The sequence below is a fragment of the Anas platyrhynchos genome, chromosome 14 (assembly GCF_047663525.1).
Source record: "Anas platyrhynchos isolate ZD024472 breed Pekin duck chromosome 14, IASCAAS_PekinDuck_T2T, whole genome shotgun sequence".
Classification (NCBI taxonomy): Eukaryota; Metazoa; Chordata; class Aves; order Anseriformes; family Anatidae; genus Anas; species Anas platyrhynchos.
Window position 1 is genome coordinate 3,871,095 of NC_092600.1, and position 14,355 is coordinate 3,885,449.

A 14,355-nucleotide genomic window follows, 5' to 3' on the forward strand; every position below is an offset into this window, starting at 1 on the left:
TCTAAGTAATCACAATAAACAAAATAAAAATTCCAAGTAAGGAGGGCTCTGTTAAAATAAGCAATATTCAGTCCTAAATATTTATTATCTGGAGAATGCATATGACAGATTTTATTGCTTGTTTCCTCCCCCCAAGACTGCAAGCCAAGACTTGATCAGACATATGAAATATACAGTACTCTGAACACATTCAAACCAAGGATAAAGCCATGGTAGTAAATTACCTTAAATTCAGTTTCAATGTTGGCTAGTCTGGCCAATTCATTGCTTAATTCTAAAGCGGTAAGGACAGGGTCTTCACTGGAAAGAGACAAATAAGCAGCACTGGCTAATCCTTTGTAGGCATTCATTCTTGATCGAGAGTGACTAAAGGAGTCTTTCCTCTGTTTCTCAATACATTCGTTGCACTTGCAAAAATAGTCATGTGGCCTTTCAATCCGTGCGCCTTTTAGTAGTAAGATGTGAACAATTTCATACTCCTGGCAGTGGGCAGCAAGTATGATGGGGGTAATGTCATGGGAGAACCTAGTTCCATCTTCATCATAGGCATAAAAATCATCATCTCTCAGTTCCTGCTCAAGGGGGCTGAGTGTGAGACGTTGCCCTTGTGCAAAGGCTGGATGATTCAATATTGCTTCGACTATGCGCACATATCCTTTACTGATGGCTAACAAAAGTGCATCCCCAACTCGAGCTAGATTCTCCTTTTTGAGGAGGAGCTCCGTCACTTCCAGATGCTCATTCCCTACAGCTAACTGTAGGGCATTTTGTCCCATATAATCAACACAATTAAAGTTCAAGGTTTTGGATTCCTCCAGCATTTTTCGGACAACTGGAATGTTGCCATATTCTGCAGAATCGAGAAAACGTTCCTCTTCTGCAGTCAGGCTGGTGCCTTTCTCATTGAACATGTAGGCTGGACCCCGAATGGCCTGCCTCCGGCCCTTCTCCCGAAGGGTTGTGTGCCTTCGATGCATGTTTTTATAATTAGTGTTTCTCAACCTGCAGAAGAACAGAAAAGAATGTTGGTTTTATTCTTGGAGATTTAGAATTTCACATAACTTGAAGTAAGGTTAGAAATACCTCATTACTATTTGATCTTACTGGATTTTTATGATATAAAACAGATGTTTAAAATTGTTTAGGATACCTGTGGAATAAATAACAGTTTTCCGGACAACAGGCAAGTTTTCTTCTGACATACACCCTTCTAGATTTGAACAAGAATACCCAATACTGCTTGCTTTAGTGTGACATTATATCATTTTTCTGTTTCCTGATCTAGAGTAGTTCAATGTATGACTGCTTAAATTTTCATGCTAAAATACAGTTGGTAGTTACTCTAAATATAAGTACTCAAATCTAGGGCCCACTACTGTAAAACACAGGTAAAATTCCTGATCTAGGATCATGTCTCTTCCCAATAAGCAGTTTTCTGAGAGTTAGTACTGAAAAACAGCAAGACTACAAACAAGATAAAAGAATGAACTGATCAGAAAGGATCATTAGTTTCCCCACTGATTATGTGGTGGAGAAGCCTTCACTTGGAGTAGACGGGTGAAGACAAACTACTCTTATTCCATCTCCACTGAAATCTTCAGAGAAAACTGTTATGTGCAACTGGGCTCCAAGGGGATGTAGACTCCCCCATTGTACAAAATCAAAAGAGATCCTGAATCTCCCTACCTTCTTAAAATTCACACTTTACATTTAGTGCTGTCTTGCTGTTAATCTTTACATTTTACTTCAATAACATCTCAACAAAATCCCTTTGTTAGACTCTAAACACATGATGTTAATTGACACCCCCAAAGAATGCACAGCTTGAGTAAAAAGATAAAAACAAAAACACTTTCACAAATGGCATTTGCACTCAGTCCAATAGCAAGTCCTAAATCACTTGGGTAAAATTTTCAGGAGCATCTAAGCTGTAGCAGGCAGATGTAACAAATAAGCAGGTGTTAATGCTCAGTGGGTGGCAAAGGTTCATCTTTCCATGCTCCATCTGTTCTCCAACTCAGTTTTGACCTTCACTCAATGAAAAGTTCATGTGGTGCTCTGAAAAAAAAATTACTACTGGAGTTTTAAAGTGCTGTCATGAATGATGAGAAGAAAAGGTACCAAGAGACAAAGAGACAAAGTGGAGTAGAAACATCACTTTCAGTAATGTGTTCTTTGGGAGAAGAAAAAAGCAAAGGAAGGAAGATTGAAAAAAAAAAAAAAAAAAGAGAGAGAGAGAGAGAATATATGAACCCCCAAATACCAGTGTCCAGACACAGAAATTCTTCAGATAGCTGTTCTTATGGAATTAAGATATACACATATATACCTGTCATTTTAACTCTTTTTTTTTTTTTTTCAGCTGATCCAGGTGAGAAAACTAGTATTGAAGAGAGGTTTATATTTATATATAAATTTTACAGTATTGTTTAACAGCTGCATTAAAATTCAAACAAATCCTAATAAAGCTTTTTTTTTTTTTCTTCTGACTATACAAGGTTGAAAATGAGGTTCATAATTAAGTAAGAACCATTCCCCGTAGGCTTTAATACATCAGTAGAACAACTTGAAAACTGAAAGGAACTGAACGTAACATTCCATGCTCCACTGGGACATAAAATTCTACATGAATCTTAAAATTAATCCCTTCCAGTATTAATAAAAGTTGAGGAAGTACACAAAGACGAGGGGCAGAATAACGGAGGACAAAGAGTTAAATAAATTAATCCTCAAGAGTGCACAAATTTTTTTACAGGAGAAAACAGCAGAAGGTAAAATAAAATAAAATAAAATAAAATAAAATAAAATAAAATAAAATAAAATAAAATAAAATAAAATAAAATATACTGTGCTACTAACATACCTAACATTGAGAAGAAGACAGGGGTCTCTAAAGCAGCAAAATGCCTGGAGTAAAACTGGGACCTCTTTGAAGTTGACTAAACAGGTTCCATGGATTGCAGTGGAGCCCAAATATTACAAACAGCAATTAGCTTTCATCTCACAGCCAGTCTCAGTGAGGTCAAGAAGACTAGTGTGCTTAAAATGAACTATTATGAACCATATGCTAAAGTGCTTGTGTAAACTGGAGCCCTTGTCCATAGCTATTCAGGACAGCACTTAAGAAACCTGTAAAGGTTAAGAAACAGAAAATTGAAGACTTTCTGAGTTCAAGCAAGATCTTTACGTATAAATAAATGCTTTCCATCTGAATTGTGGTTTTGTTCATTGAGGACATACAGTACCCCAAAACACTTTACACATTTTCAGTCTTGGGATTTCCTGGATGTTAAAAGAAATAAAAGAAATATCTTAAAATGTTAAGAACCTTATAAGGATGATCTGGCAATGGTTCAAACAACTGCTGGAAGTTAATCCTTTTCCTTCAAAAAAGAACCTTCATTTCACTTTCTTCAATCCAGAGACAATGCTGGTTTCAAACACTGTTTCTAGCAACAGAAATTGTGTCAGAAAAAAAAAAAAAGGAAACAGAATAGCATACCTGCCCTCCAAAAAGATAATTAATATACAACATTGTGCTTATAATAAATGTTCTGCAGGGATTTCCCACAGCACAGAGTTAATCTCCACTGCTTACAGACAGGGGCAAGAGCACCGTAAATCAGAGGGCTTCAACTCAGGGGAATTATGACCCCCAGTCTTGCTCATGTGCAGGGAAGATCAATATCTCAGCACTGCACTTTATTGTCTTTCTAGAGAGCAGGAGAAGAATAAAAATTTATACTTTTAACTTCGAATGATTTCATGAGAAATGCTCAGCTATCAACTCTTGTTCTGAAAATAAAGTTATAATTACTCTTTGACCTGAACACTGAATCGTGATAGAGAAGTGGCAGTGCAAAGAGTAATATATGCAGTAGCTGAGAATCTTGGAAACCCAAGTCTTCTCTAATGTCATGACTGTACTCGGCACATTTTCTACTCTGCTTTTCAGTTATATGCAGGCAGTTTCAGAAATAATTATATTTACTGAATGTGTGTAATGTGCTCTCTTAAAAAAGTAATTGTAACTTGATTGCATTTATCTTACCATTTTTATTTAAAGGTGGTTTGCATTGAAATGACTCTGCATTTGCATATTTTATTGAGACAGCTAGCGATCAAACTCATCAGGCACTGCAATTAAATATTGTGTTTTTCTAGGAAAGAATGCCAATGTATGCGGTGTTGTTGGAGAGAAAATGTTCTGGGAAAAGGAAACCAAAAATTTCAGGGCCTAAATACTGCTTACAGCAATGTGCATCCAGCTTTATAAAGCCAACTGAGCCATAATACATCTGGACTCCTGTGGTAAGTGAAGAAGAATAGCCATTTCTGAAAGGTGATTTAGCTCTTAACAAATCATCATCTGGGAGTATCTCAGCTCTTAATTAAAGTGACTAAGAATAAATACTTAGAACTTGCACTGAAGTTACTAGGAGCTGAGACACTCAACATCTCACATGGGAACATGGCATAACATGAGGTTTGTTCTTGGTGTGTTGTCACTTGAAAACACTGTTGAAGCTGAAAATCTTACTCTGGCAACAAAACTCTCTTGGTTGAGTGCCATACATGTAGGACAAGGGAAACACAGAGAAGAAACTGGGCTGCTTCATTTTGAGCCTACCCTAAAAAATGCTTTTTCTCCTTGGTCCTCCCTTCCACAGTGCTCTAGTCTACACCATGTAGGGTCTTTTGTCACCTCTCAGGTCCCACGCAGCATATTCCCATACAGCATGTTCCCACACAGCAAAAGCAACTCTGGATCAGCAAAACTTCCATCTCGACATCAGGCTTGGAGAAAATGTTCAAAGACACCTTAACCTCCAATAACCTTAAGAGGTTAAATTGGAGTTTTTACAACAGGGCTTTGAACCAGAACTTTAAAAGCATGTAGGACAGACTGAATGATATCTGGTTGAGTAGATATATCTGAAGTCTGAATAGGTATTGAAATGAATGGGTATTAGGGTCTATAGTAATTCTGGAATTCTCAAGTGATGTCACCTTTAAAATGACCAAAAGCCTGAAAATTGAGCAGGGCATTCACAAAGGTGCCTTTAGGTACTTAAGGACTCTGACTAGTCTTTGAATTTCATTTTTGTGAAGAGAGGCTGACAGGATTCTCCCTTGTTCCCTTTCAATTGGCCTCTTTGTCTAGAAACTACTACAGAAAACTAGGGTAAGTAACCATTACTATGAGCCACGCTTGGTAAAACAACCATGAGGGGAGGGTTTGATAAAACATTGACTCTGTCATGGTGAAAAGTAAATTTTAGCTTTGGAAAGCCATTCTCAGAACATAACCCTTGGTTCTTGTGCAGCCTCAGAAACTGTCAGAATGAAATTTTACTTGTTCTTTTTCTTTCTACTTACACCAATGTTTATAAAAAGAATCTGGGCACAGAAAGGCTGTAGAATCCCTGAGGCCTCTTTGGAATTGCCACAGCTATTATATATCAAATGGAACATTTTTTCCCTATTAGCCCTTCCACAAAGAAAATCTGATCACTGAAGCCATGCTATAACCATGAAATAAAAATAAGGGAACAAAGCTCTACAAATAGACACAAATCTATATATAGAAATTAACACATTTAAAACAGTAAATAAAATTGCTCTGAGCAAAAATAGTAAGATGTTGTACCTTTTGGTTAAAAAATTGACAACATATTTTGTAGGAGACTCCAGACTTCAGGTGAGGAGCGCAGACTGAACGCAAACTGCAAATATTTATTATAGTATATGCAACAGGGTACTCTGGAGTTCCAAGTGCTGTGTAGGCATATGTTATCAGATCTTTCTGAGATCTTTATTTTCTCTAGTATCTTAAATAAACTCTCTAAGTCTTACTTTAAGTCAGGACATTTTCCTTTAAGACAAAAGTTTTAAGTGTTGTTTTTTACTTATTGCTGACTTACTATGTATACAGCTGAATATCATTTGGGATAGCTGGCGTGGTTTTAGAACAGTTTATTCTGAAGCTTTTTATGCTTTGAAATGCAGAAGTACCTTTCTATTTAGTCTTGAGATAGCTAGAACTGTTACAGTACTATTAAAAACTTGGTCATTCTGCATACATATCCAAGGATAATTAATAGACTATTTTAGTTCTATTCAGGCTGGGGGTTGTGGGGGTGGGTGGTGTGCACATACCCAATAAATATTGCAGATATTCATTCCTTTGCAGAGTAGTCCTACAAAGCAGTTGCAGGAAGCTGTATTCCCAACAGCTCCTATAGATAAAGGAAAATGATATTTCAAGGTCAGTCTCTGAAAAGAGGCCTCTTTACTTGTGGAAGTACAGGTGCAGACAGCAAAGCCACACCTTCTGAAATCCCTTTGATAAATGCTATGGTGAGATACATTCAGGCAGAGAAAAAAAAAAAGTCTTTCACATCATTAAAGGACACAGATGAATGACACACACTAACACTCTCATAATCTTCTTGTCATGAAGCATGAGGTCTGAGGCTAATACCCCCAAAACATTGAGAGAGAACTAAAGCTTTATTGACAAGTAAATTTTCATGTCCTCTCTGAAGTCTAGTAGAAGGGAGCCAACTCTTCCCTGTGGCTTGAAAAAAAAGGAAATGGAATTTGACTCTTACCAGACATCTTTCACAGAAAAACAAAAATGAAACCAAAATAATAAATAATAATAATAATAATAATAATAATAATAATAATAAACCACAACAAAATAAACAAAAACACCCACCACTTCTTAGCTGTTTTCTCCTCACAAACTAAAAATAAGCATGTTCTTTCCCTTTCCAAAGCAAAGTCACTCACCAACACAAGTCTTTTACATCAAAAGAGATTGTGAAATAATCACCTTGGTTCTTGTGTTAATTTTCCTCTTGTTTTTATAATCTATTTACTGTGTACTTTTTTTTTTTTTTCCCCTTCCTTATTTTTCCTTCATATAGAGTAGTGAAAATGACTGATTATTGCAAAGGTATAATATACCTCTTATGAGATATATCAAAATCAAGTCTACTATTACATTACCTCCAGCTGTCCATTCATTAACATTTTTAGCCACCAAATGAACTATCATGAAGAGAATCTGTCCTTTAAAACAAAAATCTGGCTAGTTGAACTAGGAATGATTTATCTTCACTGTTGAAGCACTTTAAAAGTCAGTCTTAGATCACACCCAGAACACAACAGAGGAATACCTGTTCATTCATAATTTTTTACTACTGATGACAGCAACGAAAATTGTTTCTAATTGTGCAAGCAGGGGGCACTGTAATGCTGAATTTCAACAAATTCTTCCATTAAAAAGAGAAAGAAAAGGGTCTGAAAAGAAATGAAAATCTCAGTTGTCAGTGTATTTCATTTTCCCCTATTGCTGCACCCTTTTTACTTGATATTTATTTGCTTGATACTTAATATGACTGGAAAAAAATATAGAGAGAAAGACTCCTGACACTCAGACCCAGCAAGCTGAAACAGGCATGATACAATGTCCAAAATTAACACCTGTCATTTTTCCTCCTTTTGTATTGGTCAAACTATTTCCAGGAAGAATAAACCCTTTTAAAAAAATCACCCAGCTACAAGAGATGACAACAGCATGGCTCCAAACCATGTGGCCAGCAATAAACACCAAGCCCTTTCGAGGTACACCAAGACCAAACAGATTTGCACAAATTCCAAGGCTAGAAAGCCGAACCGATTTTATCCACAGCCACCCACCCCGCTCAGCACCAGCCCAGACCCAGGCTCGTAGGAAACCAAGCTGCACCGAGACATGTCCAACCCCAACAAAACTTCCCGGAGCACAACTAGGGGCCGGCACTGGAGCCAGGGCGCTTCTCAGACGAACCGAAAATCGAGCCGGCTCTGGATGAGGCAGAGCCCGGGGGCTCCTAGCCTCTCGGCTTATGTGCAGCAGCTTACATGTGCGCGTCGGGGCCGGGTCCGCTTCACCCTAGAGGCACGGGGCGCTGCGCGGCGCTGCGCGGGCGCGGCCCCCCATGGCCGCGCTGTCCGTGGTGCTGAAAGGGACCTGTCCGTGGTGCTGAACTGGAGCTGTCCGTGGTGCTGGAGCAGAGCTCAGCCGTGCCGGACGGGGCGGGAGCTGTCCACGCTGCTGCAGCCGCCGGCGGCTCGATGAAGGCGGCTCCTCATCCTCATCCCCTCCGCGCGGCTGGGGCAGAGCTCCCCGGGAGAGCCGTGGATTCGCTTCCCGGTGGAAGAGCCTGCTGCTGCGAGGTTGGCATGTGGGTTGCGTTGTCCTCCCCGCCCTCCCTCCCTTCCCACGCCGTCCTCCTCTTGTAGGTGTGGATTCAGTGTGTTGGTTTTTTTTGTTTGTTTTTTTTTCAGGGAGCCCCCTCCTCGTCCGGAGCTCAGCAAGTGCCCTCGCGCCCTTCCAAGGGCTGCCCTAGAGGAGGCGTGGCGAGAGAGTCCTCCTGGAGAGGGCAGAGCTGCCTCTGGGCCGCCCAGCTGGGCGGGGGGCTCTGCTGGGGTCTCTCCCTCTCACACGCTGCACGTCTGCCTCATTTGACTGTGCCACCCCCTCTGCTTCTCCGTCTCCCGGGCACAGGTTGAGATCGGTTTTCTGTCTTTAGACAGCTTGTCTCTTAGGGGGGCCGCCCAAGGAAGCGTGTGTATGTGATGGGGGGAAGTAAGGGAGGAGGGAGAAAGTGAAACCAACAAACAAACAAAACAATCAATGCAATCAATCCCCTCTCTCCCCTGACAGAGGAGGGCCACCAGAACAACAGCTTCAGACTGTACCCAGGATCCCTGTGTAAAGCAGCCTTCTGGACTCTCTCCTGAATGGTAAGAGCCGACATGTTCACTGGAACCCCTCCCAGGATATTTCCACCATCTCCCATTTAATGCCAGCCATATGGGTCTATCCAAGGCCATGACATTTATTGTCCTTCCCCATCAGTGCTGTTCCCATCTGACCCTTGCTACAGAGACACAAGTATCCCCATCACCTAATACACTCCAGTGAAATTACCACATAAACCAGCCCACCTCACGTGGTATGTCCTGTTCCACATCAAATTGTGATGATAAACTTCAGCAAATTTCAGATATATGTTTAAAAAAAAGTTTAAATTTCTCCATGTTAGCTTAGACTCTCATTCAACACAACTGAATGTATACTTAACTTTAAGCACCTGCTCAAACCCATACTTATTCACTATATTACTTTGAGCACATATCCAAAGCCACACATGCATGCATGTGACTGTATCACAAATATGAAGAATAGAGCTGTCGTCTGTACTGTCATCTGTTCTTTACAGTCTGAATTCTGTTGATTCTGCAGGTCAGGGTCATGCTAGGAGTCAGAAATATCAGAGTGCAACAACTTTTCTTTCATTTTCATTTATACAACAGCAGCTGTATCCTTGTTAAACATATCTCAGCAGAAGTCTGTGAAAGGCTACATGCTTACAATTGCCTTATTAACCCCTGCCCTGTACAATCCATACCTTACCTTTCAGTTCATCTCCAGTTCCATTGTATCTTCCCAAACTTTACATAAGCTTTCTAGACTCTTCCTAACTCTCTTTACCCTATTTGTGTTTTTAAGTGGTTGCTTGTTTCTACTAATGTTTTAGATGTAAAAAATCATTGTTTCTTTTCTCCTCCAGGTACAGGTAAAGGGTGAGTTGCCAGATGGACACTCTTACATTTGAGCATGTATTAATTTAGTATTCAACACTTCCCTTTTCCCTTCTGAATCCTTTCCCTCTGCTGTCTTTTCTAATCAGATTTTATGCAACACTTCCTGCACATTTCCAAAATATGTTTGGTTAAAATCCCTATGGACATTTTCCCCCATGATACCTTCTCATTCTGTATTCCACTCTAATTGCATTTAAAAGTCAGAACATATGTCTTACTCTCACAAAGATGCCCCATCTTAACATTTCAACTGATGTCTTCTGAATTACTTATATCTCAATTAAATATTATTCCCTCCAGAAGTATCATATAACAAGACAAATTCAGAAGCATTTAGTCAAGTAATATTTTTCTTGATCATAGATGATATAGAAACCAATGACCAACAAGAGAATATTTCCAATATAACATTTACTTATTTATTTTTGTCCTGGTAGAGTTATCTATGCTATTTATTTATTTCCTTTCCAGATCTTCCCAATTTTGCATAACATTCTGTTCGTCTTTGTTCCTCTGTAAGTTGTTGTAATTTCAAGGAAAAATGATTTTACTGTAATTACATAATAAAGAATTTTTACATTTGTTATTACAGAAATCTTTCTGTACTTTGTAAAATGAAATAAATACATATAGAGAAAGAACTTCACAAATTAAAAAAAAAAAAAGGAATAGGAAAAAAAAAGAATACAATTGTGTGATTATTACAAAATGACATTCCCATATTTTTATTTCCATTCAAGTATCCCTAGGGATAAGAGTATGGATAAGAGTATGCCCTAAAACACTGTCCATAAAGAAAATCAACATATGACTGATTTTTAGCTCATTTTAGCAAGAATTAATACACACATTGAAGAGCTGAAATAAAAGCCCTTAAATGGAAGAATAAGCTACCCATCTCTTGGAGTAAAAATCTCAAAACACTCAATATTCAAGAGGGGAAAAGGACATAAAATAAAACTAGATATTCTGTGTAAGAACAAAAACATTATGAGAAATCTCAGCTTTTTCTTTTTCCTATGCAAAACAAAAATAAACCATTATAAAATTACAACTTTAAAAACAAAAAACAAAAAAACACACCATCAATTAATTATAGATCAAAGGAGATATTTTTGCTTCTATGACAGAAAATTACTTCATGCTTACTTTCATTATCTGATTCTAGATTGTAATCTGTTACAAGCCATTTCAAAGTGGAAAATAAATGCAAATATTATCATATTTTAAAAGTAATATTTAAACATGTTTTGAAGAACAGACGTTCCATGTGAAATGATATGTCTACACTAACCTTTCATTTCTGGTTCAGATTTTGAGCACAAGAATATTATTTGACTTTTCAACCCCCAGAAGTATGCACTGTTCCTAGTTCTTCTAAAATACTGTATTCTTGATGCCTCATAAGAGGTGAACACAACTTCTACCAGTGGCATTCCAAACCCTCAGCTGTGCCATACTTATCCTGTAGATAGCTGAAGCAATCAGAGAATAGAAGCATGATATCAAAGCTGTTTTTCTCCACTCCCACTTTTCATCAGGGGTAATTTAGAGTAGCTCACTGTTGCAGGTTAATTCAGAGTAGTTCTGAACTCCCACAGGGATTATCACTAAGGCTGACAAGCAGGAGTTTGCAAGTCTTCACTATGGCCAGTGTGATTCTGATGAGTCTCATGCAGAGACAAGCTCCTGGGAGCTACTCTTCACATTTTCTCTCTTTACAGGGAAAATCAGATAACATTTTGGGATAGCTTTTCAATTCCTTCAAGCATTTCAAGAGGCCAAAAAGCAGAACCAAAATTAACTGTGCTTGTCTAAAATAAGCTTTTCCATCTCAATTTTCAAGCACTGAAAACAATACACAATGTATGACAGATAATAATCAACTTCATTCAATTTTACTTTAGTTTAAAAAAGTCTTAGGTAATAACCCAAGTTATAAAATGGAAAAGCTTAGCCCTTGAAATCAGTGTTTCCATTAAATTTTCACTTTAATACTTGGAAACACAGCGGGTTCAAGCTGTATTGGTGACACTCAAGGCAGTACACTTAAGCACCGATATTGTCAACTTTTGCAGTTAGCAGCCTGTATGTCCTAAAGTATCCTACTTTTCCTGGGCCTGAAAGACAACATCTGAAAATACACTTCTGAACCTAACTTTGTTTTGGCCTTTCTTCCTCTCTGAAGCATTATTGTAAACAGTGTTATCACCAGACCAAGCTTGTCTAAAACACAGTTGCTTATGGATGCTGGTGTGATGCCAGTACTCTCCGAGTTATCAGCTAATGCAAGCTAGCTGAAGGTGAACTTCCCAGCAGTACTTCAAAAACTTTTAATCTCAATAACATAAATTGGCAAATAGTTATTTAAGATCTCTCAGAAACAAAAAAAAGTTGGTAGAAACTGTTGTCCAGGACTGTCAGTAACTAGCCAAAAGCAGTTATGCTTGGAAACAGTAAAGTATGAGCAGCAGTAGAGAGATAGAGATCATGCAATGGTTTCTTTTCACTTTAAGATAAAGACAGTGATAAAGGATCAGTTCATACACACATCAATCTCGGTACCTGAAGAAAATAACTCCCAAAGTAACTAACAATTTCATATGGGAGACCACAGTCCCTCTTTATTCTCTTTAGAATCAACAGGAGGAATCAAAAAGATAAAGGTTTCGGGCAGGCAGGTCCAGCACTACAAGCTGATGACAGAAAGATTTAGTAAGTGCACCAAATTTAGCCTGGAGAAATGCCAGACATTTTCCAAAGTGCTTCACATAATGTATCTACTCATTGATAGAACAAAAGTGAAAACTAGCAAAGATGCCAGCTCAGTTAAGAAAACCACTAGTAAATTCCTTGTTCACAGTCTTCTGAATGAAGTTAACATGCTCCATAGGCACTGTATTTAACTCATGCCTTCTGTCTTTGATCTTTCATCTCTAATAATTTTTCTGACCTTCAAACAATATCCACAAAAGAATCGGTATTCCATATTACATTCTATTGTTTTTAGCATGCAGCTTGGATTTGTGGGCCCCTTGTCTCATGCTGCCTTTTCAGGACAGAAGAAAATATAAGGAAAGAAAATATGAGACAACACAATCCTTCTGCCAGTGTCCACATTGGCTTTGTCAGGTTCACATATGGTGAACACTGTGAGAGTATTAGACAAGAAAAGCATCTACAGTAGACTACAGTATCTTCCTCAGCTTCCCCCAGAAGCTAAAACAGAATTTCTCACTGGCACCCTTCTCAGCTTCTGGTATTACAAAACAAAATACTTTTTTTTTTTTTTTTTTTTTTTTTTTGTCTATATGACTTAGCTCTTTTTAGCAAAGTCTGCATTAATATCGTCATTGTGCTATGAAATGTGACTAGCTCATGAGACATTTTTCAGTGACTCTATTAACAGTATTTTTAAGTGTCCACTGGTTTGATACATGCATAAATCAAATATACTGGTAGTAATGGTGTGCCAAAATGGAACTGGCTTGTGGTTGCATCCCAGCAAAGCTGGGAAATTTCTTGATCCTGGTAATTACAAGATGGGGATATGGGGGATGTCTATGAAAAATTCAAATCCTCCAAACATCTTCACTACAAAGAGGGAAGCTCATTTTGTCACCAACACTAGCAGCTTTCCCACACATTAATGCTAAAAAGGAATTAATAGCCTATATGTGGTATTGAGGGCAGAACCTGAAGCAAACCTCAGGACAAACTACACAAATAAAACCTTTTCCAAAACTTGAGCAGATTCACATTAATCTGCTTTATTGTGGAGTGAATAAGGTATTGCTCTTCTTAAAATCTTCACTCATGAGTGTATCAAGGTGGTGGTGGGAAGGGGGTTGAGGATCTCAGTCTTTTGTTGAAAAACAATTTCAGAACATCTGAAACACGTTTTTACACTTATGTAAATTTTGGCAGTGTGAGGAAAGAATCAGAAATGTTGAAATGTGTTTAGGATGACTCAAAGGCTGAGGATTCATTTCATGCAACTGTTATCATCTAAAAGCATTCAGGCATCCTCTTTTGTCAATGACCAGAAAGAGTTTGCAAAAAAATAGACATTTTCTATGCCTTCTGAAATACTATAATAAAGAATATCCATGTTGTGATAGGTAGGCTGTGAACTTCAGATGTACTTAAAGTCCTTACCTTCAGTGATTAAAAATAAATAAATAAAATAAAATAAAATATAATCCTGAGAGAGAGTAGATTGATAGCTTTCTGGTTATATTTCCTAATTTAGCAAAGACTATTTTTCTTTCAAAGGCAAGTTTATTTGTCCAGTGAGATAACTCTGGATGACTTTGTCTGGAAAACACCCTTGCAAAGTAGGTATTACATAAACATTAATCTGAAGACTACTTTAAATAGTTATTAGTATTAGATACATGATACCTAGCTTCCTAGGTTGAATTGTGTTACATGCCACAAGTGAAGAAATACTAAAGATAAATTCACTTCATATCTCTTTCTGAAGGCTAGAAATCCATTACTTGTCTTAAACTCCTATTTCTATTTTGGCTACTGCCTTTGCTTGCTCAGTCTTGGACAAGAAAAACTCAAGAAAGGAACAGAGCTTGTCCTCTTCCTTTGCCTCATCTTTTGTACTCTAATTCAATGCTTCAATTATATAAGCTATCGGTTATCACTTTCAATTCAGTCCCTGCTGAAATGAAGAGAGCC

At 38.0% G+C, this 14,355-nt stretch overlaps 1 protein-coding gene across 4 annotated transcripts in view; it reads right to left on the reverse strand.

Moving 5' to 3' along the window:
- Window positions 1-8,499, reverse strand: part of TRPC7 (transient receptor potential cation channel subfamily C member 7) — a 70,117-nt gene extending 61,618 nt beyond the window's left edge. The window contains exons 1-2 of one of the 4 annotated variants that reach the window (XM_072023342.1): window positions 7,915-8,499; window positions 225-1,002 (exon numbers count right to left, since the gene is read on the reverse strand). In XM_072023342.1, the coding sequence (XP_071879443.1) occupies window positions 225-1,002; window positions 7,915-7,916 (780 nt within the window). In that variant the 5' untranslated portion in view covers window positions 7,917-8,499. Of the gene's footprint in view, window positions 1-224; window positions 1,003-6,159; window positions 6,256-7,914 lie in introns of those variants that run through there. The other 3 variants (XM_072023340.1, XM_027468619.3, XM_072023341.1) reach the window with 3 other exon arrangements.
- Between the last annotated feature and the right edge of the window lie 5,856 nt (window positions 8,500-14,355).